This window comes from Salminus brasiliensis, chromosome 15, assembly GCF_030463535.1.
Source record: "Salminus brasiliensis chromosome 15, fSalBra1.hap2, whole genome shotgun sequence".
Lineage (NCBI taxonomy): Eukaryota > Metazoa > Chordata > Actinopteri > Characiformes > Bryconidae > Salminus > Salminus brasiliensis.
Genome location: NC_132892.1, coordinates 24,508,780 through 24,535,377, shown reverse-complemented (window position 1 = coordinate 24,535,377; position 26,598 = coordinate 24,508,780). Strand labels below are relative to the sequence as shown.

The window sequence follows — 26,598 nt, the reverse complement described above, 5'->3', positions numbered from 1 at the left end:
CAGCTGCTTTAGGATGTGCAGACTGAAGTGCCAGCTGCTTTAGGATGTGCAGACTGAAGTGCCAGCTGCTTTAGGATGTGCAGACTGAAGTGCCAGCTGCTTTAGGATGTGCAGACTGAAGTGCCAGCTGCTTTAGGATGTGCAGACTGAAGTGCCAGCTGCTTTAGGATGTGCAGACTGAAGTGCCAGCTGCTTTAGGATGTGCAGACTGAAGTGCCAGCCGCTTTAGGATGCACTGGCTGCTTCAGGATGTGCCAGGTGAAGTGCTGGCTGTTTTAGAATGTGCCAGGCAAAGTGGTGGTAGCTTCAGGATGTGCCGGGTGAAGTGCCAGCTGCTTTAAAACGTCCTGAGTTAAGCTACTTTAGGATGGGGCTGGGATTCCCGGCAAGCAGAGCTCGCACCCCTGCTGGAAAGAGTAGACGGTGAGTGAAAAAACAGAAGGACGCGCGCAGACACAGAGTCATGTGGTCTGGTCACATGACTGCGGTTAGGACGCGAGATGCTACAGTCGGCAGGGACGGAGTGTTGAGAGGCAGCAGGAGAACTAGCTAGCTACTTACCCCAAAATAAAGGCCTTCTTCGTCAGATAGGTTTATGTGCAGCTTTGTTTTAATGCGTCGGGACCTAAAGTCGCTTTTTATGTCGGATACTTGCCTCACGGTTTCGTCAACATGGCTGCGGTTGACAAAAATCATGTCATTCAGGATTCCTCCGGTAAGTCCTTCACTGAGTTTAAGGTTAGTCTTCCTCAGCAGCGTGTTTGCTAGCTAATTTACTGGTTACTCGTACGAAAGTGGTCAGTTGTTTTTTTAAAGCCTAAAACCTAGGTTTTAACGCTGGCCGAGGCGAGACGGAAGACCGAGGCAGGGACTTTTAACGAGCCGGTTGTTTACGGCACTGTTGTTGCAGCCAGTGAAGCAAATTACACGACAGCAGTGCTTCTGTTTCTGTGAGCAGCGTTTCTGTGGAAACCAGCCTGTTGGGAGAGTCACAGCAGCAGACACTCTTCCTCCCCAAACCTGAGGAGCGTGGAGCTGTCCAGACCTGGACCTGGACCTGGACCTGGGCCTGTTTTGGATCCATTTAGCCTTTAATCACAAAGCTCAGATGTGTTGTTAAGCTGTGTCCAACCTTAAAGCAGTGCAGATGCTGCAGCATTATACATTAGCTAGCTATAATACATTGATTATTGATTATAGATAGATGGATCACTTTATTAATCCCAGAGCGAAAGTCAAACACTACAGCAGATCAAAAGTGGTGAGAATAGCAAAAACAAAAGCAGATATAAAATCCCAATAACAGTATAATAAAATAAAGGACAGTAACAATGGTAGCTAAATAACTTCATAACAGAAATGAATGGTGACTAAAATGTAACAAATGTGCTTAAATACAAACAAGTATTATCATTAAAAAATTAATTAGAAGAATATATAAGAAAGTACTCATCATACTTGATTTACTATGATATGGCAAATTTTATTATATTATTTCATATCATCACTCTCATGCAAAAACTTGAATCTCCAATTTCTCCAATCAATGTAAAAAAATTAATTTCAAGTAGTTTTGGAGTTTTGGATTTCTGTTGATCCATTTGTCATGACAAGATGTAAAGAACAAGAGCTATTTCAATTGATGTCAATAAGTGAAAATAAGCAAGGCTTTTGTGTAACATCAGTATACTGCGTTTTTATAATGACCATTATATGTGTGGATATAGCTGTTTATCTGTATTAAAGAATAGAAGGTACTGCTGTATTTATAGTACAGTATAGAAAATACTGCTGTATTAATAGTAAAGTATAGAAAGTACTGATGCATTAATGGTAAAGTATAGAAAACACTGCTGTATTCGTGGTAAAGTATAGAAAGTACTGCTGCATTAATAGTAAAGTATAGAAAGTACTGCTGGACTTATAGTAAAGAATAGAACAGACTTGCATTTATAGTGAAGTATAAAAAGTACTGCTGCATTTATAGTAACATACAGAAAGTACTGCTACATTTATTATAACATATAGAAAGTACTGCTGCGTTTATAGTAAAATACAGAAAGTACTGCTGCGTTTATAGCAAAGTACAGAAAGTACTGCTGGACTTGTAGTAAAGTGTAGAAAGTACTGCTGGACTTGTAGAGGTACTCAGAAAAGCAGATTACAGTATAATTCTCAATTCAAATGATAAATAAGCTCTGTATTGTGATACTCCCCCTTTTAAATTACTGCAGTACAGCAAGTAGGACACTAAAGTGTGGCTAAAGTGACAGCCTATGTTCGTCGCCCTTATCCTACTGCAAATAATGAATTTGAGTAAAGAGTCACTTCTTAAATGTAAGCGCTGATAAATGTAGGGTTGAATGAATGTCTGTACTTATGCCAGCAACATGCATACATTATAGTATAACCTGAACCAAAGGTCTGATCCTCTATAGTTTTATCTTCAAGATCAACAGTCTGTAAAAGCTCAGTCAGTGTCCATTTTTACACCTACGTATTTACTCTTGTCATTACGGAAGAAGTCTGAATGCTTCAGAGAAACAGATACACAAGTCTTGTCACTGATGCAGTTGGCTTTGCGATGTTTTTGATGAAAAAAAAGTTGATATATATGAAAGTCCGAACAAGAAGAACAAGGCAAAGTCATTCTGCGTTGGATTTCCTAGAACATCAGCATGTGATGAGGGATGACAAAATGTCTGAGCTACGCTGAAAAACAGTTTGACAAGATTTTTTTTTCTTGCCATAGTAAGTGTGATTGTTATGTCTAGATAAAAAAACAAGTGACTCTTTAGGGCTGGTGTCATGTTGCAGAGTCATGTAATTGCATGGTCCAACCATGCCAGCCTGACCAGTGGTTAGTCTGCACTCTTAAGTCTCAAGTTTAATGGCAGTCTTTTAGCTTGTGAGCTGAATACCGCCAAATATAACCAATTTAAGGCACTTTTTGGTGAAATAAGGGAGTCAGTGAGTGCAGTCACTGCTAATGCAGTTAAGTCCTCTAAGCTGTCCAACTTGGCCTACATTATACGTGCTGCGCAAACCCCACTGAATGATTCTTTTGTTTTGCATCTGGCTGAATTATTCATTGACCCCTCTGCTTCGATTAAAGTATTGTGGTCACTAGACAGCACAACCACCCTTTTGAACAGTCACTCATAAATAAGTGCTGTTGTTGCTACAGTGGTTTATACAGAAAAAATGATAACGTGACAACACAAGACCTTTTCATGATGTACCATATTTTTATGGAGGGTTATAATTATTAAATGAATTAATTAGGTCAATCACAATCTTACCACTTAACAGCATAGTTATTAACAGCTTAATAGGCTTAATATGAGGTTGCTGTCACTGGTTTCTGTTTACTGGCTGTTTACTGGCTGTCTATGAAACTCACTTGATTGGTTATCGGGGTGGGGGGTGTAAGATGATTCTTTACCCTTAACTATCATGTAATTGCATGGTTCAAGCCTACATGCTGGTATAGGCTGTATATAGATAAGTGTAACTTACAGACAGATACACAAGTGAACTCAAACAGGACAAGATGAAAAGCAACAAAATCCTGTATATACTTGGGGTTAAGCATATGGCCATATTGCTTTTATCTTGCCCATTCCATTCACCCCTATTCTCATTACCCACCACATTACAACCTCTTCACCGGAGTAATCAGCTTTCCTCCATCAGTGCTTCGCTGGGTTAAACCCACCTTTACCACCAAATACTTCTCACTGCTCACGCTGTGAGCAGAACACCGCCACCACTACGGTCTGATACTGGCTCCAGAGGCACAGTAGAACACTATGTATATGGTCACTTGTCTCAACCACCAACTAGTCAGACCTATACAAAAATTAAACAATACTATGAAAAAAAACTTACAACTGATAAAGACCCACACCTAATACCCAGCCCGTCCCTTTCATCCATATCCTTACCACCCACTGCTTTGCAAGCTCTACACAGGGGTCTTCAGGTAGGCAACAGTACTTACCCTAACCATGTTTTTATAGTCTCCACAAGCCACAACTCCAGTTACAAGCGTGAAGTTAATTTATGATCAAAACATAGTTCAGTTTGTACAGATATCTGTTCTGTTCTGTTAATATTTACATCTGAAATCCAGACACATTGAAGTAGCCTTCAATTCATTCCCATAATATTGTATAATGTGGCATGTGAGAGTGTCTCTTATCAATTATTATTTGCCTAGGGGTCTAAGGGATAGTGTTGGTATCAGATTACTATCTGTATAGGCAGATACTCAGGGTTGCGATGTCTTTGTTGGTATCGGACATGAAAAACACACCATTTATTACAATAATGTTAGAACATCATCACATCGCTCACCAAATCAGGAACTGTTCTAAACTGCTTTGTCAAATCAACAGTCCAGACTCTAGAGGAAAGGTCATGCAGCAGGACTAATTCACCCCCTTTTGCCCAAATGTCTGGTTTCATCTAATTTCAGTAGAAAACACAGTGCAATACGAGTTCAAGACAAAATCTAATTTTTTGGGTTTTTTTCTTTTTGTTTATAATCCGCTTAACCAGTTCTGCTACAGGATTAGTCCTAGACCATGACCTGCTGCTCAGCGACCTGTTTCTGTTGACGTTTTTGCATAACATTTTCACTGCAGTTTTCTATGACATGACAAGCCCTCTAAGGCTGGGATTTTTGGGTGATACACTTGTTTTTGTTGATACACAGGCCAAAAGAATGACTTTTGCCACACTTTCCTTCCCTTTTTGCTTCCTGATGACAGTGTTTATCACACATGGTGACGGATGGACATGAACATTTTGTGTTTCCACAATTCAAACATCTCTGCTTGGGTTCAAACATGTTTATGCTTCTGTTCTGCTTTCATGACAACTGGGAACTGCACTAGTGTTCCATCTTGGAACTTTATACTTTCCACCTCAACACATACATGTGATCTGGGCTATTTCAGGGTTTGGAAAAACAATGACTGTTCACAGTAATGGATCTACTGCATCATGGGACAGTCCCACTAATGATCAAGCCTATCTCAGCTGCAGCCTAGGTTTCGGAACACAGCTGCTGTGTGACCAAGTCGGCGATTACCCGCATCTGTTTGACTGCCTTACATACCACCTTACGTCGTTGGCACTGTGGCTTTTTCTGCCATGAATATATAATCATCCAAAGGCTGATCTCTTTGCATCAAGTAACCTCGGAAGCTCTGCTCTGCCCTATAGTGGAAGCATCCAGTAACACATAGCACAAATAGCTAGTTCGGTGTATGCCTTAGTTTGGCCATGCGTGGCCTCGTTCAGTGGATGTTTCAGAAAATAGAAATTGGTGTTGAATTACTATGAAGGGCAATACAGAGCTGTGTGGTGTCATTTCCTGACCGCAGTGTGATCACACAGCCTGTGTGTGGTAAATGAGAGGGGAGATGCACAGTAGCAAGAGTGTGTTACATCAACAGCTAGGTTGGCAAAATTGAGCTGTTAGTCATGTTTTGGTGTTTAGCTTAGCTTTCCACTGGAGCTGCAAGGCTATAGAAGCTAACAAGTAATAGAAGGTTACAGTAACTAATCATGCAGACTGTGAGGTTAAATCTTACAGGCCTGAATTGAAATGTTGTCTGTGTGTGTGTGTGTGCTGTTTGTGTTGTTTGTGTGGGCAGTGTTGCTGTAGGTGGCCCAGTGTAGAGACTAGATAACATCTTCTGATTAGACCGATCGCTACGCTTCTTCTACTGCACCTTTCTTGACAGCTGAAGCGTGTGTACTAGTGTCTTCAGACTTGGCACGCTCCGTCAGCAGCTCTTGCGAAGCTGGATGGATGACATTTTTTTTTTACCTAAATAACCCTGTTTGATTGACTCTATCACTGTCACTATGTTTTAGACATAGGGGCTCAGCTTCAGCCTAAATATACCCGTATCCTGTACGTCTCTCTTCAAGATCAGTTTTGATCGGCCAGAGTACATCCAGATATTTTGGCCTGTTGACACAACCTGTTTCTTTCTGATTTAAAAAACAAAGTTGACGTAAGTTGACATCTTGTTGTCGGCCTCACGGTCTTTTCAGTAAAGTTAATCTACATAGCTTCAGCTTTGCTTAGTCATTGGATATCAAGATATCCTGATATGCTTCAGGTTTGGAAAAGTTTTGAATCCGAAAGGTTTTAAATGAAAACCTTTTTTAAAAGCAAACACACCAGGGGTGTTGAGACATGGTAGCAAAATGCAGCGTTAGGAATCGAACCTGTTTTCTACTTGTATTTTCCTGCAGAGAAGAAGAAAGTGAGGTGGAGACTTAGGAAGGCAGAAATGAAGTTGTTTAATTTGTCTGCAAGAGTTCTTAGTTCACAGTCCGTTCTGCAGGCAGCTCAACCCCAAGCTCCCCAAGTTCTTCCCCAGTTCTTCACAAGTATTGTATCCCAGTACACAGCTTTATTGTCGGTTTACAGCTTTTGGTGCAGGGCAAAATGTGTGTTCTTTAAATAGATGGTCAATCTTTAGGACTTTTAGGCAGTTGCAACAGGCTCTATCTGACTGACCCTAAAGCTTCTGACCCGTTAACCTCTAGGCTGTTAGTATCTCCAGAAAGTCTGCATTCTGGGCACACCTAGTCACCATCAGATCGTACTACAGTTTCACATTCTAACAAATGTAATATTTAACAAACCCTAGTGTTCCACATGGGAAAGCAATGTTGTTACCCCCTACACTTCACCGGCCTAAAGAGGCTGTAAATATACCTCCTGCACACAGCACTCATTCCTGGTTTAACTCGTTGCTAGAATGGAAAACTAGATTTATCTTGCCGTGGTTGAATTATGTTGAACGTTTGGTCCATAGAAGGGACAAACCATGAACCTCAAACACTGTTGAATCTATGAACGTTGCATACTCTTCATACATTTAGGAACAACTCAGGTAAATCTCAGGTAAATGCATTCTATAGCACCTTTAAGCTGCAGTCAAGTGCAGATTGTAATTTAAAGGTTGCTGCAAACATATTATTCAAGAATCTATATTACAGCCAAGAATGGGCTTGATTCGGCACAAATACTTGCACACAGTTTTGGTATTGGCAATAGAGAGCACCGATACCATGAAGCTTACTGATGCCCTGAAACCATTACTTTAAGCTTACGTTTAGTATCTTTTTACACCTAGACGTGAACTTGAATGTGAAATTGCTGCATTGTGGCAGTTTTTAGTTTTTCATAGCTCTGAAACTTTTCAAATGTGCCGTTCCTTAACCAGTAAATGCTCTTCTTTCAAGCTTATTATATCTTTTTTTGGGATAAGATGTAAAAAATACAACCTATACAAAGTAGAATTCCATAAGTATCAGGATTTATAGCCGTCTGTGGAGTATTTAAGTCAGAGTTGGTATTGGTATCGGTACTCGCTGTCGGCAGATACTAGAAAATCTGATATTGGTATCGTAAAATTGGAGAAGTGGTATCGGTGCATCCATAGTAATAACAGATGTAATTAGATCATTTGAAATGTTTGTCCCTCCATGATAAAATAAGACAATCAAGAGTGAAAAGTGGCGGGGGGGGGGTGTATCTTTTCTGATACTGATGAACCTTGAGTATTGGCCGATACTGATCTGATATTGTATATTTAATAACTACAACAATTTAAATGAGCTGTTTTCTACCTGAAGCTTAAGGGCATCTAAAGTAAGTTATGATCCTAAAACTAGTCAAACACCCTACTGTCACACTACTCTCCTACAGGAGGAAACACACAGCTAACATCATCACATGCTATTTCCAAGTATATTTCTTACAGAATCTAATCAGAAACCTTTTATTTCTCTCTTCCATTACCTATCAATTTTCTCCTGACATTGGCCCAGTTCTGATGCTCATTAATACTGATATGCTGTCTCTATGTACACTGTATAGTGCAAACAGTTAGCCGGAGATGAGCCAGAATGGACTTCAAGCCTCTGGAGTCTATGGAAAAACAAATCGTCTTAAGTAGACGTCACCTGACTTCTGCTGTTACAGACAGTTATGAGCAGTAAGAAATCTTCATATGTGTGGTTGTTAGACTGTGGCAGTCACATGTTCTGCTGAGTCAAGTGGACTTGTGAACTGGACAGACGGTGAGTGCAAACTGCTTCACCTTACCAAAGCCGCTAAAGTGCTTCGTAGACACATTCCCCTCTGTTGGCCTTTCCGTCAACCTTTTAGTCTCGTTTGCTTTGCAGACCCATTCGTTGTATTTGCCTTTCTTCTTCTTTCTTCTTTTACTTCCTTTTTTTCTTCTCCAGCAGTTTGACCGCTTTCGCGTCGGGCTCGGGCTGTGATTTATTTCGCCTTTAATGAGCCATGCTGAGCGCTCTTCCACTATCGCTCCATCCAGTGACCACGCGGGCCTGCGGGTGATTTTAAGAGGCTCACTTTTAGAAATGACTTGGCGTGATTAATGTCACCTCGAAAATCGAATTCCGAACTGCTTTTAACTGATGTTTTTTTACCTAAAGGTGCCACTGTAGACTACAGCATAGTGTTGACCCTTAATAAGCCGTAGCACAGTGATCCTCCTCCAACAGTTCTACAGTTTAAGTGTCTGTGTGTGTGTATGCGGGCATTTGCCACTTTCTATTGTGGTTCTATGTGACGTAATTTACTACGAATTGAATTCCTGCGTGTTTTTTTTTCTCTCAGCCACAATGCTCTTGTATGTCAGAGAGAGTGCGCTCTAGCGATAAAGTGCATAACGCAGCAGATATTAGGAACAGCTGTAAATAACTGTAAGTAAACATTTCTATGTTTTCTTTACAATATAATATCAGCACTGTGCAGAGGGGTCTTGGGCACCTAGGCTCATTGTTTGCACATCAAATTCAGCCAGTTACCGTAACCTCTGCTGCGTGTTAATGTGAAACTAGGAATGATTGAACTAGGAGTGGATTGGAGAAAATTGCACAGGATGAAACGGATACTACAAGAAAGAAGACTGACGTACATTTACATTTACGGCATTTAGCAGACGCTCTTATCCAGAGCGACTTACAAAAGTGCTTTGCTATTTACCCAAGAAAAACCTCAGCTAGTTAGAATAGACTAATAATTCAAAGATACCTCTAAGCTTAGACATTACTAAGCACAAGACAATAAGGTGACCATAGTACTCTGCTATTCGCCCAAGTATTCTCTGAAGAGGTGTCTGCTTTTGAAGTATTTCCCACTACACCACAACAGGCCATACTGTATTGCAGATTTCTCTGCAATATTAGATTTCTATAATAGATACAACACGTGAGTAGAAGGTGCCATGATCACAGGTACATGTGGCGTCTGATTTTTTTCATGCTTTGTTTTTTTTTTTTTTTTTTTGGTAGTGATCTCTACAGAGGCACATTTGGACAGGTGGAAGACTCTATCCATTTAACCACACTCCATTGCTCCCAGAACAAATTGGCTGTACTGGGGTAGGTGAGGCAGAATGATGGGATTTTTTGTCTGCTTCATGCCCCAGCATGTTTGCCTTCACCACTGGGATTGACCCTCTGCATCTCAAGGGCTATTTGACTGGAAGGAATACTTTACCCAAAACAGTGTGGCTAATACTGTATGAAAAATGATAGGGATCAGTTAGAATGGGGTTGTTGGGACAGTGCTCATTCTAATGCATTCATCATTAGCAGTCTTGGCCTTGTTAGATAAAGGCTGAATTACCAAGCTGTTACAGTGCCTCATCTTTAAACTGGTAGAGAAACTTCATGTCAAGTAAACCATTCTTTACATACTCTTTTAGAAATGTGTTAGCTTGTAGAACCCAGAGTGGTTCTTCTATGGCATCTCTTTTGAGAGTATATCTGTGTAACGTGATGTAAATGTAAGCTGGATAAGCTAATGCCATACATGTAAAATTAATGACAGGGGTCTGAAGCTCAAGGCTAAAGTAGCATAGGAGATGTTGTACAACAAAACGATGAGTGTCCAACAATAGTAAAGGCAACATCCAGGTCTTAGTCCAATCAAGAATCTATGGCAGTGTTTAAAAATTGTGATCACCCAAATCAACTTGAACAACCTGGAGCAAATCTGCCAGGAGGACCAAAGGGGGTTCTACCAAGTACTGGTCTGAAGGGCATGAGTTATTTATTTATTACTTATTAGATCTGCAGACAGATCAGGAATTTTGGCTTTTAGAGCATGGAATAGAAATACTCTATTCTCATTTAAATTCAGCCATATCTAAAGACTTCTAGGGGGGTTAAATACTTTTGTGAGCAATTGTTAGTTAGGTGTGTCATAGGTTAAGCATGACAAACATGGCATCTGATGTTTTAATCCTGATACGGTTGTTGTGGCGTGTTAAAGAAGATTAAATCACAATTCTGCTGACTCTTATCACATTCTTTTTGGTGCTAGTATCCTGTCTATTGTGTATTCTTGCTTTGCAAGTTCTCTACTCTCTTTTTCATTCCAGAAAGAGATCGGCTGCTGTCTCCAGTGACTCACTATGGTTCCCATGATTGCGGCAACGACCATGGCAACCCCAGGTTGTCCCAGGCAGTGGGAGCCTGGGTGACCATGGACCAGGAAGAGGAAGCGTTGCGCAGGAAGCTGAAATATTTCTTCATGAGCCCTTGTGATAAGTTTCATGCCAAAGGCCGGAAACCATTTAAACTGTTCCTACAGCTCATAAAGATCATTATAGTCACAATACAGGTACGCCACAGGTCTGAAGTTCATTTTCTTTATTTATTGTGTTTATTAAGTAAGAGGGTAGAGTATTCAGAATATAAATTGGGCAAAGGAACATTTGAAATGGTGTACTTAATATAAAAGAAACCTCAGTCTTTTATCGAAACAGGGTAAAGGGAAATGGAGCCAAACCTGAAAATATGTACATTACTACACTATTACTCCCAAGGCTTGTAGATAAACAATAAACTGCAGCTGTTCTGCACAGATCAGCCATCACATTAAACCCACCTGCCTAATATTGTATAGCTCCCTTCAGACTCCAAAAGACCTCTGAAGGCATCCTGTGGTATCTGGCCCCAAGCCGTTAGCAGCAGATCCTTCCTAGCCCTGTAAGTTGTGAGATGGGGCCTCCATGGATTTCATAAATCCTGATTCCGGTTCACCAGTTGATTCCTTGGAGCTTTTTTGGTAGGTACTGACCACTGCATACCAGGAAAAAAAAACATAAGACCTGCTTGATGTTTGGAGATGTTCTGACCCAGTCGTCTAGCCATCAAATTTTGGTCCTTGTCAAAAAAAGATTCAGATCCTTATGCTTGTCCCTTTTTATCTGTTTCCAACACATCACCTTCAAGAACTGACTGTTCACTTGATGCCTAATATGTAGATCCCACCATTTTACGTGCCATTGTAACCAGATAATCAGTGTTATCCACTTCACCCTTTTTAATGTTATGGCTGATCAGTGTAAAAGTTTCAAGGGATGTTTGGGCTGTACTTGTAAACTGGTGAATGTCATGATTTATGACCGGGAAATAGCACTCAAACGGCTATATGAGTCATAAGTTCTTCTGGTAAACTAGGACAGTTCCATGCTGCTGAGGTTTTACAAGTTATAATGCAGCACTTGCCAGAACGTTTGCAGGTTACACAAATGCAGGTTAGTGTTGGCCAACCTGACAGACATTGGACTTACTGGAATTATCAAGCATTTCTGAGTGAAAGTACTGAATTAGTATCAGCCCTCTTAGGTCTAACCTAATCCATTATTATGTAAATGGAATTAACTGATCTATGATTAGCATTATTACTCTGAGAGTTTGGATAAATATGGGCCAGTAATACTCTGGGAACAACAATGCCCTGTTTTAATAACAATAAATCGGTTTGTAGCAGTGAGTTATGTCATTTGTCCAACTTTGCGTCCAGTTCTAACATAATTATAATAACATATTTAGTCTTATTTTCGGTTTAGTTAGTCATATTAGCATTGTATCTCTTCACTGTTGCTTAACCTTGACCCTGATAGCAGCATGACTGTCATAAAATAACCAAATATGGCGTGATGTGTACTGTAATTCAGTGTCATATGCTTGATACAGCAATAACTGAATGCTTCCCTTCACCTCTCTCTAGCTGGTGCTGTTTGGTCTGAGTAACCAGATGGTTGTGACATTTAAAGAAGAGAACACAGCATCCTTTAAACATCTCTTCCTCAAAGGCTATGATGGCGCAAGTGATGCACTGGCGGTGTACACACAGAGCGACGTCTACGACTGCATCTACTATGCGATAGAGCAGGTAAACTGTATTAACCATCTACATCCCTTTACAACACCTAGTCATGTCGGAACACTCTCAAGGAGGTAGGCCTGTCATTGTTAAAGCCTACAATCAGGAGATCAAGACTTTATTCATATAAATACAGAGGGTTTAACCTGAAGCTGCAGACCACTGATAAGACTCAAGAACAGAAAGGCCAGATTAGACTGTTATTAAGCATCTAAGGAAGCCTGACCAGTCCTGGAACACAATTCATAGGACAGATGAAGCCATTATTAAGGAAAAGGAAGGGTTCATGATCTAAAGAATACCACATCATCTGCCAGACATGATGGGGGCACTGTTATAGAATGGACCATAATTGCATCAGCTGTTTTTGATGCCTTTATGATGCTTGGAAAGTGGCTGTTGAGTAGGGAAAAAACACCCTACTACACAATGAAGTGCTTATAAAACATCGGAAGAGGTTTTAAGGATCTTACTATGGACTGATCAGTTTCTGAAATTGTTTGGCCTTTCACAAAGACTTTGTTAGACACTTAGACATGATTGGAATGTGATTTCCCTTATTGGGTAAAATTACTCTAGTACTGTGTGACTCTGAGAGTGGTTAATGTAACCCAGACCGACAGTGCCATACTGGGAGTCATGTAGTCTTGTGATGTACTGTGGATGCACTTGTGATCATGTTGACAAGATTGCATATAAAATATGAAAGTAAAGCTGCTGAAGGGGGGGGGGGTAGTATAATCGGATCTGTTACCCATGCAAAGGCTGTTCTTTGATTTATAACTCAAGTTCAGTGTAACTTACAGACGGATACACACATTATAACAAGCAGAAATACTTGCCCTGTCTAACCATGTTATTGATGATGATCTAGACAGCTCTGCATTATTCACATTATTCTAGAATGCTGTTCCTCATTCATTTTGTTCTACAATGCTCTGCACCATTTACATGGTTCTAGACTCCTGTGCTTCATTCAAATTGTTCTCTGCATCATCCACACTGCTCTAGGCTGTTGGGCTTTATTCACGTTGTTCTAGAATGATGTGCTTCATTAAAGTTTTAGGATCAGAACATGGTCAAATTTAAGAAGACGCAAAGATATGCAAAAATCCTGAAAAAAACCCAAACCCTTAAAATGTGTTTTGAGGTGTTTAAAAAAAAAACGTTCCTTGAGGAAGGTTCCTCAAAGCACCTTCCTCCACAGTTTCAAACTGAAGAACTTCCAAAGGTTCTCAAGGATCTTGCAGTGTAGATTCTGTATGCGTTCTTGACATTTCTCTTGTCAATATTATGTTCATATTAGTTAAGATATACAGATTTTGTAATGTGATCTTACCTTGCTGGCTTTTTACTTTGGGGACAAGGTTTTGAACTTGTGTAGCATTGTTTTTCTTTGCCGTTCTTCTTTCACATTCTCATCAATTCCTCTTTGCTTCTGTCCCTCTTCAGTACCTGGCCTTGCCAGATACCACTGTGGGCCGCTACGCATATGTGTATGGAGTAGGAGTCAACGGTAGCGCTCTGTCTCTCTGCCAGCAGTATTATAAAAAAGGTTGGATAGACCCCGCCAACGACACCTTCAGCATCGACCCCCACATTATTACAGGTAAACCCAACTCAAGCTCAAATTCTTGGTTGATTGCATTTAGCATCATTGTAGAAAACAAAGTTCTGGGGGCTGGGGGCTTGATACCCCTCTAGCCCATGCCTGGGATGAAGTATGGTGCCAGTAGGCTCATTTTCTTTTGCTTCAGAAATCCTATTCAGTGTTCTATAGCTTTTCCTAATTTTCCTAATTATCAGCATGACTCATCATGCTGGACACAGAGAAAACATATTAGTTCTGGATTCCTAATTACCTGAAACCACTGAAAATGTCCTGGACTAGCATATTAGAATAATTTATACATGTATCGCCAATTTAATTTATCTTGATACATAATGTTGAATCTTTAAACCAAAAACAGCAAAGAGCTGATATCAGTTGCTGATTGTATGATCAGTATGATCATGAAGATGATCTTGTGAATTCCTGTGGAGCTCTGTGGAGAGTGGTGTTAATGGTCTTTACTAGCACTGTTGTGTTCTGATACTCACTGTACTGGACTGAGTCAGTGTACGGACATCAACGCTGGCCTTAATGGGATTCTGCAGCTGTGAGTCATCTAGCAATTGAATGAGGAACTGCAGCATCATATGACTTCACTGCAGAAACTTGCAAAAAATGGATCATATGATCTGACCAGCTCTCCGAATCGGCTGAAATGTCTGCTGATCGCATATTTTTCCCTGATACATAGATGATCTGTCCTTTCATGTTTAAAAAAAAAAACCTATGAAATTCCACTGCTGTGAATAAAAGAACCAAGCATTTTTGTACAAATTCATACGTTTTTGGCAGTGTGTTCTCCGTCATCCTAAATCGAAACTTAATATACCAAATATTGCAAAACTACGGAAATGTAACTCATAATTTACTTAAACAAGGTTTGACTGGCCCTCCACAACTTGTTATAGCGGCTGTACGTTTGTACAGCTACTTGTCATTGATCCAGTGAGTCACAGGTGTTAGGACTTCTAAATGATGCATTTTGCATACTAGGTGTGTGAATATGCACCTAAATGTAGTGATTAACATACATTGATTTTTGGAATGCTAGAAACTGTAATCAAGTGTATTACAATTTAATACAATATGTGCTCATTTATTGGCCAATGGATGTTTGGAAACATTTGCAGCCCTGCTACAAGCTACATTTAAAACACGACCATAAATGCTGTAGGAGTAAATACTTCTTCCTGTGTTTGTAGAAGTATCACTTCCTGTGAATGCACTTAAAAAAGGGAAACAGTTGGCAAAATGAAAATCTTACCATTTGTACAATGTGAACCTGTTCATGTGATCAGAAAGGAATCTGAGACCTCTCTTTCCCGGTCTCTGTAGATTGTGTAGGGGTCACGCCACTTGCTACACCTCCAGGATTTGTGGGAAGTGACTACAAAAACTTTACCCTCAAATTTCACAAGTAAGTTTGATTCTGTTCCAGAAAACAGCCTTTGTTGTGAAAATGACAGAATTTCTCATGTTTTTCCCTTTTTGTTTGTCATCTTCCTTTTTTTTGTAATCTGGGTTTTTTCAGACTCATCAACGTGACGATACAGTTTCAACTGAAGGCTATAAATCTTCAGACCATCATAAATAATGAGATACCAGACTGCTACACGTTTACAATCACGGTGAGTAGTAGATTACCCTTTCCCTGTACAACTCGACTATACTGTTAGTTGAACAAGGACCAATCATCAAACACCCAGACTTGCCCCAATTACTCAAATGGGGGTATACCATATTCACACTTCTCTAGACCGCTCTGCTTCATACACATTGTTCTAGAGTACTTGGCATTGTTCTAGAATGTTCTGTACCGTCGACACTGCTCCAGACAGCTGTGCTTCATCCACATCGTTCCAGAATGTTCTGCACCATTCTCACTGCTCTAGAACGCTATGAACCATCCATACTGATCTAGACTGCTCTGCTTCATCCACATTGTTCTAGAATGCTGTTACTCATTAATATTGTTCTACAGTGCTCTGCAGACATTACATGGTTCTAGAATGCTGTGCTTCATTCATATTGTTCTAGAACACACTGCATTGTCCACACTGATCTAGGGTGTTGTGCTTTATTTACATGGTTCTAGAATGCTGGGCTTCTGTCACATTGTTCTAGAATGCTGTTCCTCATTCATATTGTTGTACAGTGCTCTGCACCATTTACATGGTTCTAGAATGCTGTACTTCATTCAAGTTGTTCTAGAACACTCTGCATTGTCTACACTGCTCTAGGGTGTTGTGCTTTATTTACATGGTTCTAGAATGCTGGGCTTCTGTCACATTGTTCTAGAATGCTGTTCCTCATTCATATTGTTCTACAGTGCTCTGCACCATTTACATGGTTCTAGAATGCTGTACTTCATTCAAATTGTTCTAGAACACTCTGCATTGTCTACACTGCTCTAGGGTGTTGTGCTTTATTTACATGGTTCTAGAATACTGGGCTTCTGTCACATTGTTCTAGAATGCTGTTCCTCATTCATATTCTTCTACAATGCTCTGCACCATTTACATGGTTCTAGAATTCCCTGCTTCATTCATATTGTTCTAGAATGTTCTGCACTGTTCACACTGCTTTAGGCTGTTGTGCTTTACATTGTTTTAGCATGCTCTGCTCCATCCATACTGCTCTAGACTGCTGTGCTTTATTCACATTGTTCTAGACTGCTGTGTATCATTCACATTGTTCCACAATGCTCTGCACATTCAATTTGCTCTAGAACACTCTGTCCCATCCACACTACCTTAAACAGCTTTGCTTAAAGCACAGTGTTCTAGACTGCTGTGCTTCATCCGTATTGTTCTAGCGTGCTCTGCTCCACCCATACTGATTTAGACTGCTGTGCTTCATCAACATTGTTCTAGCATGCTCTGCTCCACCCATACTGCTCTAGATTGCTGTGCTTCATCCACATTGTTCTAGCATGCTCTGCTCCACCCATACTGATTTAGACTGCTGTGCTTCATCAACATTGTTCTAGCACGCTCTGCTCCACCCATACTGCTCTAGATTGCTGTGCTTCATCCACATTGTTCTAGCACACTCTGCTCCATCCATACTGCTCTAGACTTCATTCACATTCTCAGTCTTCTCGGATGTTCTCCCACATTCACCTGCCAGCTTAATACTGTTGAGCGCTGATGTAAGCAGTGTTCTTTCCTGACTGTCTGAGCAGATAGTGCTGGATAACAAGGCTCACAGCGGCAAAGTGAAGATCAGTCTGGATAATGAGGTCGCAATCAAGGAATGCAGAGACCCCAGTGTATCCGGCCATGGTGAGACTTTTTAATTAATTAAAAAAATAATATATTTATTGTACAATTGCACCCCAGAATGTACATGTCCAACCTTGACAGCAGAAGATCACAGCAGAAGTCAGGTTTCTGTCAGGCAAGAACCGAAAGCTGAGGCTGGAGTAGGGAACAGGCTCACCAAAACTGGACAGTTGAAGGCTGGAGAAACATAGCCTGGGCTGATGAATATGAAATCTCAAATTCGTGGCCTACTTTGGGCTGGTTAACACCGATCAGTCATCGCTTGAGTGCTACAGCCAGTTTGAGTATAAACATGACTATCAGTTCAGTGGCAAGTAAAAGTTTCTTGATTGTTTACCTTTGTTGTAAAATGTCCACAGTTAACACAGGCACTGATGCATTAAAACATTAAAGCGCTGGTATCCCAGACCAAGATCAAGTCTAGACTGAAAAGAATTTTCAGTGAACCAAGATTAGCATTACAGTTTAATGCTAAACTTAATTCATATGTGCTAATCCCTAAGACCGTCAGGTGACATACACATGGTTCTGTTTCCACAAGACTTTCCTCTGATCCTGCTGGGTTAATCTTTTTCTTTCTCTCTCTAGCGGAGAACTATGCTCGGGTGGCGTTTGACGTGGCTGTAGCAGTGGTGTGCGCGCTGTCTCTGCTGCTGTGTGGTCGCTCCATCTTCAGAGGAATCCTCCTTCAGCATGTAAGAGAGATAGATACATGTTCTCCATCAAAGAAACATTCTGTTGTTCAATTCTGGAACTGTTCTAGAAACATTAGTGAGCTTTTGAAGGATGGACCCCTTCTAATGAATGCATTCAGCTACTTTAGTTTGCAACCATTGCTGACACAGATGTGCAAATGCACACACACACAGCTTGTCTATTGGCACCATGCTTAATGCCAGGTATGGGCTAGAGGGGTATAAAGCTCTCCAGCATTGAGCTGTGGAGCAGTGGAACTGTGTTCTCTGGAATGATGATGCTTTAATGATGATCCGATACTTTTGGGACGAGTTAGGGATGGGTTGTTATGGTGATCATCCAACATCCTGACCTCACCAACGCTCTTGTCACTGAAAGCTATCAGATCCTCACAGCAATGCTCCAAAATCTAGTAGAAAGCCTTCTTCCCTGAACAGTAGAGAAATGTTACTCCAACAAGGTTTTGGAAGAAACAAGAAGTGAGCAGGTGTCCCAATACTTTTGTCCATATAGTGTGTAATGTTACAATACACAACTTCTTCAACATTTCATCTTTTTTGTTGTAGGAGTTTGTGCAGTTCTTTAAGGACACCCTGAATCGCAAAGTGTCTTGGGGAGACCGAATGGAATTCATTAACGGCTGGTACATCCTCCTCATCATCAGCGATCTTCTCACCATTACTGGCTCCTTTATCAAGATTGGAATTGAGTCCAAGGTGTGTCCCACACTACTGACCTCATTATTAGGGCTCTCTAACAAGGGAAGTAGGACCCTGGCGACCAGGGGAGGTTGTGTAATGTGATTCTTAAGGATTTGACTAGCCTGTTCATGCTGGATTAGGTCTTTGTATAATTTACCCCAATTACCACAGATGGCCTGATTTAAACCCTCAAAGCAATTCATTTTATGGAAATGATTTAGGTATAGTCTTAACTCTAAAAAGGCGCTACAAATGGGTTCTTTGAGCTGTGCCATAGATAAACAATTTTTGGTTTAAAATTTTTTTTTTGCTTGTGTGAACTTTTTAACTTTCTTTAGCAGAAGGTTCTTTACCAGTTTAAAGGTTCTTAACACACTCACATCTCAGATTTTTAAAATGGTAGGTCTGTATTAGGATAACATTTATACAGTTCTCTTGGTATGTCTACCAGCCACCAGAAAGAGAACTCAGTACTATTGAGATTTGTTTTAGCATTAATGCAATGTCAGCTCAACAAGAGCACTATTACAGAGGAGGCTTATGGTTCAGCTCATTAATAAAGCTCATTTATTCTGGGATTACTGTAAAAAGTATTGCATAAAACACTATGGGCATTGCAAACTTACAGCCTACCCAGGTAAATCTAGCTCAGGTTCAGTAGAGCTAATGTTATAAAGTTTCAATGTCAGTTACTTCTTGTTACTAATCAACAAGTTTTGCCACATGGCTAATCGCCTTATCAGAACCGAAAGTAATGTCCTAGTCTCTAGTGTCTGCAGGTTTCTCTTTGAGATTTCCATTCCAACTTCTAGTTAATATCCTTATATGAAGTCTACTTAATAATTCATAGCACACTTTTACAGGTACTATGCAGAGTAAATGAACCCTTTGTACTCCTGTGTGATATTGTAGATTTCTTTGCACACAAATACAAGATTTCATTCCTGCCCACTGGAAAAGGCCTGTTCTCTCCCATTAGTTTGGACTAATCACACAATGCTAAGAAGGTGAAGGTTAGCAGGCTAGCCACCTTCCTTGATGCCATCATATCCTTCTAGGGAGAGTGTTGGCAAACTCGATTGCTTTTTCTCAATTCTAATGCAAAAGTTACATTCTCTGACTCTCCCCACAGAATATTGCATCTTATGACGTATGTGGGATTCTTTTGGGAACGTCAACACTGTTGGTTTGGGTGGGGGTCATTCGCTACCTCAGCTTCTTCCAGAAATACAATGTAAGTTATTTAACACACAGCCATTTTCAAACCTTCTATGTCTCAAGTGTTACTAGGATTGTTGTGATCATCTTATTCTTCTCCTTCTTGTTCTCCGTTTTCTTCCTCCTTCTTCTCATTCTTGTACTTCTTCTTCTCCTCCTTTTTTTCCCTTATCCTGCTTGTGTACTTTCTTCTTCTCCTTCTCCTCGATTATCTTCTTCTTCTTTTATTTTTCTTTAGTGCAGTCACAGAACCCACCTTCCTTTTTACTAAAAAAAAAAAATATATATATATATATATATATATATATATATATATATATATTATAGATTGCCATTAAAAGTACAATTAAAATAACATTTACAGTGTAAAAGCATTTAACATACTCCACTCACCTACTCCCCCTTCAGCCCATTTGGCACTGGACCAACCAGAATCTCACTCTAAGTTAATTGTAGCAGTTGGCAGGCCTGATGTATAGTCATTGTTGTTGTTTTTGTTGTTTTGAAACACATTGTTGCAGCCTTACAATGTAGAGAGCATATACCTAGATATGACTTCAAGATTAAGCACAATACATTTTTGAAATTCTTACCAAAGTGAAAAAAGTGGAAACACTTTATCTAGAATCACGCCTCCGTTGTTGTTGTTTTTTTGGTGTTTTAACACTAGATGTATATGTAGATGAAATTTTCTGTCCTGTTTCAGATCCTGATTGTGACATTGCGGGCTGCGTTCCCTAATGTGATCCGTTTCTGCTGCTGCGTGGCAGCCATATACCTGGGCTACTGCTTCTGTGGGTGGATTGTTTTGGGACCATATCATGTCAAGGTATGAAGTACAAGCTCTCATTTGATTGGTGGGCCAGTGTCCATGTGAGTTTACATTCATTTGTGTTTTATTATTATTAATAATAAAAATAAATCACATGCACTGTATGTTAATTTTATAGTTTTTACTGATTAATATATTGGGCTTACTGTGGCCAAATACAGCGAGGACATCATATAGTGTAAAAAGTTTTTGCTCCCTCCTGATTTTCTTCATTTTGCACAGTTGTCACATTGATTAGTTTTGATCCCCAAAACTAATTCTTTAAAATTCTTTAGAAAATTTGTCCCACTTTTAAAAAGCAGAACTGCTTTAATTGAGCTATATTGGGTTTTATCCAAATTGAAACGGGCCTGTTTTAGGTCCCACCCCAGCATTTCATAAGGGTTCAAACAAGGATAGGTCACTCCAAAACCTTAATTTGCTGTTTTTGAGGCATTCAGACTGTCTCGTGGATACCATTTTTGTCCAGGTCCTTACTAATACTGGAATAATCAACAGTGACATGTGAGGTCTGCAGTTCCTTAAGTGTTTGTCTGGTTTCATTTTGTGACTTCTTGGAAGAGTCATGCTCTTGGAGGGCTTTTGCTAGGCCAGGCACTTCAGGGAAGAATCACCACTGTTGCAAATTTTCTTTATTTTGGGGATAATGGGTCTCTCTGTGGTTTGAAACCCAGATCCTTAGGAATGTTTTTTTTTATCCTTTTCCAGACTGATGTAATTCAGTAACTTACCCTCTAATCTCTTCTGGAATTTCTTTTTTCTCCTCATACTTGTTGATGTGAAGTTATTCTATTTAAGTGATGTTTAGACTCAAACCTGGGTGTATCTGGTTCAATTAATCCCAGTTATCAGTTAAATGTGGTTAACTGGTTGATGATGTAACAAATGGGGGCAGTCACTTGTCCCCCAAACAGGACCAAATAGTGTTGGATATCTTTTTTTTTTTTTTTGCTGCTGTTGTCTTTGTCTTGTCATTTTTTCAGGAGATCTGAAATTATACTTTTTCACAGCCATGTAATTGTATAAGAGGTTCTCTGACTATCCTCTTATACTCTCATAAGTTTTACAAATACAGACATTTCCTACTGATGAATAATAAGGAGGTTTGGGTTGTCTAATGTTAATTCTGTGGTTTCTCTTCCCATCAGTTCCGCTCTTTGTCCATGGTTTCGGAGTGCCTGTTCTCTCTGATAAACGGAGATGACATGTTTGTCACCTTCAGCGACATGCAGGAAAGCAGCACACTGGTGTGGGTGTTCAGCCAGGTGAGTGTGTACTCTCCACACACACACACACACACACACACACACACACACACACACACACACACACACACATACATACCTTCTCTTTCTCTCTTCTATAAGTGTTCAGTCTGGTGTGATTATACTGTACGTGTAGCTGTGATGGGCGCTCATGTATACCCACACATTGTTACTAGTGCCGTATGATGAATACTCTGTGATCCTTATGGTTCGCCCCCAACGGTTCGGGATGCATGTGGACCACAGATTAATCAGCAAAGTTTAAACATAATAGTGTGGATTAAATTTATTGCCACTCTTACTTCAGACTCCCTAATTGCCTCAATCTGGACGTGTGTGGATAAAACTGGTACAATTTGTAAACACTGAGCCACGAGAGCCATAAGGCAACACATTTGCAGAGAAGTCACTCTGGTGTGTGAGTGGAGAGCAGAGTTCTTTTAGTGTAAGGCGTAGCAGTGTAAAAAGGAGGTACTTTAAGTAAGTCCTTAGACCTTAGAACGACAAACTCCACTACTAACACCACTACTAATCATCGGGTTGTCCTTGTGGTTAATTACATTTTGTTTGGAGATCTGAAATTATTATCATTATATTATTTTATATTATAATTCTTACATTTAAAATAGAGTCACTAATACAAATGAAACAAACAGTCTTTGTCAAAATAAGTCACTAATATAAGCAAAGCAGCAACACAATATACTTTCAAACTGAAAGCTACAATTATATCTGTACAAGCACAGATAGCATAGCAAGAATGTGGGGATTATTAACACATTAGTGGTTGAGCTATATGGCGTTTGTCTTGAGCTCCATAGTGTTTGTCTGTGTCAATACAGTATGTAATTCCATTCAAAGAAATGAATCGCTGACCACAAATCATTGCAGTAGGCTTCTGCAATTTCACTTTCAGTTTGCTTAGCTCTGTGGCTGCTGATAGGCCAGAAAATAGCTGAGATGTGTAGGAAAGGAGATAAACATGACACTGAGTGGAAGCGTGACAGTAAGTCAGCACATTTAGTTCATCTTAAATAGTTATTCAGAAACTTCAGTTTGGCTCTGTGCTAATATATTACACTCGAGTTAATTGTGGGCAAGATCTCTGACCACCTCCTCAGAAACACTAAACAGCTACAAACATTTTCATGCACATACTTCTCATAGCATTTAGCTAAAAACTGACCCAACAGTAACCCTTTCATACCAACAAATGACACTTTTGTTGTTCCAAACCTGGCTAGTGCCCCCCCAAGAGGGTAAAATTAAGATCTGTTGCAGAGGTGGCAGACATACACAAGTCCTATACTTAAGGAAAAGTATAAATATTCAATTTTTAGAAAATACTTAAGTAAAAGTTAAAGTATGTTAGATTTTTTTACTCAAATAAAAATATAAGCTCCAAAATACTTAAATACCTAAAGTAAAAAAAAAAAAAAAAAAATATATATATATATATATATATATATATATATATATATATATATATATATATATATATATATATATATATATATATGGGCCTTCTAATTTCTTGACTTTTAACATTTCTTGAGGCTTTTCAGGCAAACACAACCATGACACTGTGTAAATAATGGTTTGTGGTAGAACTGCAGCATCATCTATAAAATCATACACAGTATTTTAATCTCTGCTTTTCTTTTTGCACCTTAAAAACTAATGTAATTAAAATTTATACATAGATATATATTCAGTTCACAGATGATGGTAATATATGGTTATAGGGTGGAAACCCTATGATACCATGTGATTAACACTAACACTAATAGCCTGTTTCTGTTTTTTAATTCTTTTTAATTTTACCAAATTTACTGATAAATTAATGTAATGTTTAAACCAGCAAAATACCATTCCTGTTTAACTGTGTTTGGTTTCCAGTTATTTACTGGATAAAAAATGATGGTTTACAAAATTGGGGGTTATCCAGAAAATTGGTGAAATGTTCACCTCTGTCAGTGTTGTCCAGTCAGATTTAGTAACCCGTTTCTCAGACCACTGATAACCCCAGTTTTCCTACCTCACAGGATAAACTGATTTAACTCTATTGAACTGTTGAAACTGATTGGCAGCATTAATCAATATTAATCAATATTAAACACTGTTAGATAGCTATCCATAGATGCTTTTGAGTACACTGTGCATAACAGTAAAAGTGCAGTGAAACAGTCCGTACGTTAAACATCGTGGTTTCATCGTAATTCAGCTCCTTAGTGTATCTGACAGAACAGTCTATAATACAGATTACAGAACCGAAATGGATTCAGATTCACTAAAAGCAGTGCACGACTAGCTTCCTTATTAGAAACCCAAACAATTCAATTAAAAGGAACAAGCCGGTTTAGCAAATGCAGTAAAAAGTACAAATTTACAAAATTTTACAAAAATACTTGCAGATACTTCAGAAATCTACTTAATTACAGTAATGAAGTACTTGTGCTTAATTACTTGCCACCTCTGTCTTCAGCTCAACCTTAGTTGATAATGAAATAGTGAGGATTTCCTCCTCCTCACTATGTACCTTCTGTATGGTGGCCACCAATGTTTCCGTTCTTCCCTTCCCATTCCTCACTAAGACCCTGCCTCTGCATGATTGTTACTCGCACCCCTCATGCATGCATTTTTCCATTGTACTAAGAGGGTGGGAGACAGTAGAGAGTAGATGTTGAGAATGGATATTCTCTTTAAGTGATCTGACCATAATCCAGTGATATTGCACCCTGGGTGTGTTTACAGCTGACTTTTCATCTGTCAAGTGAAATCTTGAAAAAACAGTCACTCTAAAAGTCTCTTCTGCAGCACATTTTAATGTTTTTCTGTAGGTTTTGCTAACCAGTGTATATTTTCTTTCTGTAAAGGTATACCTATACACCTTCATTTCCCTGTTCATCTACATGGTACTCTCACTCTTCATCGCCCTCATCACTGGTGCTTATGAGACCATCAAGGTAAGATGGATGGATGGATGAAAAGGAAAAAACAGTCAATGTAGCGCATGAACAGTTTTTTCAGAAGGTTGTTATTTTCCATATTTATCTCATTAATAGTGTGTTTATTTATTTATGTTTAATTCATATTTATTATCTTATTTTTTTTAATAGCACCAAACTCAGGAGCCCATACACATCACTGACCTGCACGCCTTCATTGCTGAGTGCAAGGACACGCCCAGCTCTGGGAAGTTCCGTGGCTTGGAGACGTCGCCATGCTCTTTCTTCTGCTGCTGCGACAGGTCAGGCAGAAGTTTGATGTGTGTAGTCGGGCTGGTCAAAAGGACAAAGAATTGGAGTTTGATTAAAGAGCTTAGCTAAATTTGTCCAGATTTTGTGAATTTAGCCACTGTATAGTCCCTTTAGCAGGATCTTACTTGCACAATGCTGTTTGGCTGCTTTAGCTTTAGTCACTCCGGACTCCTTAATGCCAGAGGTTAGACTAGTGGAGTCTTGGGGGGGAAGTCAAGTCTTGCCCATGGTTTCATTTAGACTGCTAGTATTGAGTACTAATTCAGTGTAATTCTTTCAAAGACCTTGTTAATGACTCTTCATGCCAGTTGTTACATCATTAAGGTTCTGCGAAAGATCTATTCATAATATACAGAATAATACGGAAAACCAAGCAGATTTTCTTTCTGGGTGAGAAGTCCATGAAGTATAGATATCCAACCTCTCCTGGATGTTCCAGTGGCTCCTAAAAGCCTCCAAATTGTGTAAGAGAATATACACTGTATGTCCAAATGTTTGTGGACACCCCTTCTAATGAATATATTCAGCTACTTTAAGCTGCACCCAATGCAGACACACAGCTTGTCTAGTCCCTGTATAGAAGTACTGCCAATAAAATGGGACTCCACAGAGCACATAAACATGAACCAATTGGCACAATGCCTAATGCCAGGTGTGGGCTAGAGGAGTATAGAGCCCCCCCCCCCCCCCCCTGCAAGTACACGTTTTACCAGTAGGTGCTTGTTGTGTAGCAGTCTCTATCTGACATACACTTTGTTTGCTTCTAGAGAGTGCATTTTAGGCAGAACTTTTCCATTTACAGGCTTTATTTAGCCGTAAATACTTTGAATACCCCTCTATCAGCATTAACTAATATGTGTTAATGAGTATGTGCTCAATAACTTCTGCTTGTATCTTACAGGACCACCACCTATGAGGATGTGCTACTGGTGAACTAGTCCCAGAACTACGGCCTGGCTGTCGCCATCTGTTGGTGACTTTGTTGAACTGCGGCATACTTGAGCAGCTAACCTCATTGTTGGCAACAGAACTGTGCATAATGTCTAGACTGGTGCATTCAACACATTCAGTCCCACAAACACACAGCTGCGCACAGTGTGTCCTCACATGCTGAAAGACGAAAGGAGAGAGGACATTTTCCTCCTGAACTGACTGGTGAAATGAACGGTGGACACTGTGTTGTGAAGGCTGCTCAGTAGATTTTTGTTTTATTTTCCCCCCACTTGGTTTACACAGAGCATATGCCACCATAGGTGAAGTACAGAGAGGTGGAGAGCCATAACACTGGGTTGGGGAAAGGGGAAGAAGGCCTTTAGCTGTTAGTAGTCATCATGCTGTCTGTCTGTACTTCAGTCGTGACTGCCAAAGCTTTCTCCTGAAAATGCCTGAAAGTTGTGATCATTTTATACCGTGTTTAACTTGATTTTAGTGTTTAGTGGTGAATTAACAGCAACTAATATATGTACTGTTGCTAACTGGAATCTTT

At 39.7% G+C, this 26,598-nt stretch overlaps 1 protein-coding gene across 1 annotated transcript; it reads left to right on the top strand.

Annotated features, from left to right (window-relative positions):
* The first annotated feature begins 499 nt into the window (after positions 1-499).
* Positions 500-26,201, top strand: mcoln1a (mucolipin TRP cation channel 1a). The gene is made up of 15 exons (XM_072657481.1): positions 500-715; positions 10,452-10,693; positions 12,089-12,253; positions 13,697-13,853; positions 15,192-15,273; positions 15,388-15,484; positions 17,041-17,140; positions 17,729-17,835; positions 18,403-18,552; positions 19,670-19,771; positions 20,462-20,584; positions 21,736-21,852; positions 24,729-24,818; positions 24,972-25,102; positions 26,014-26,201. The coding sequence occupies exons 1-15, from the start codon at positions 673-675 to the stop codon at positions 26,048-26,050; spliced, it is 1,743 nt and encodes a 580-aa protein (XP_072513582.1). The 5' UTR covers positions 500-672; the 3' UTR covers positions 26,051-26,201.
* Positions 26,202-26,598: the final 397 nt, after the last annotated feature.

Coding starts and splice junctions, on each gene's coding strand:
- mcoln1a (XM_072657481.1), top strand. CDS start 673: ATGGCTGCGGTTGACAAAAATCATGTCATTCAGGATTCCTCCG. Junction 10,694..12,088: donor TCATTATAGTCACAATACAG/GTACGCCACAGG, acceptor ACCTCTCTCTAG/CTGGTGCTGTTTGGTCTGAG. Junction 13,854..15,191: donor CGACCCCCACATTATTACAG/GTAAACCCAACT, acceptor CGGTCTCTGTAG/ATTGTGTAGGGGTCACGCCA.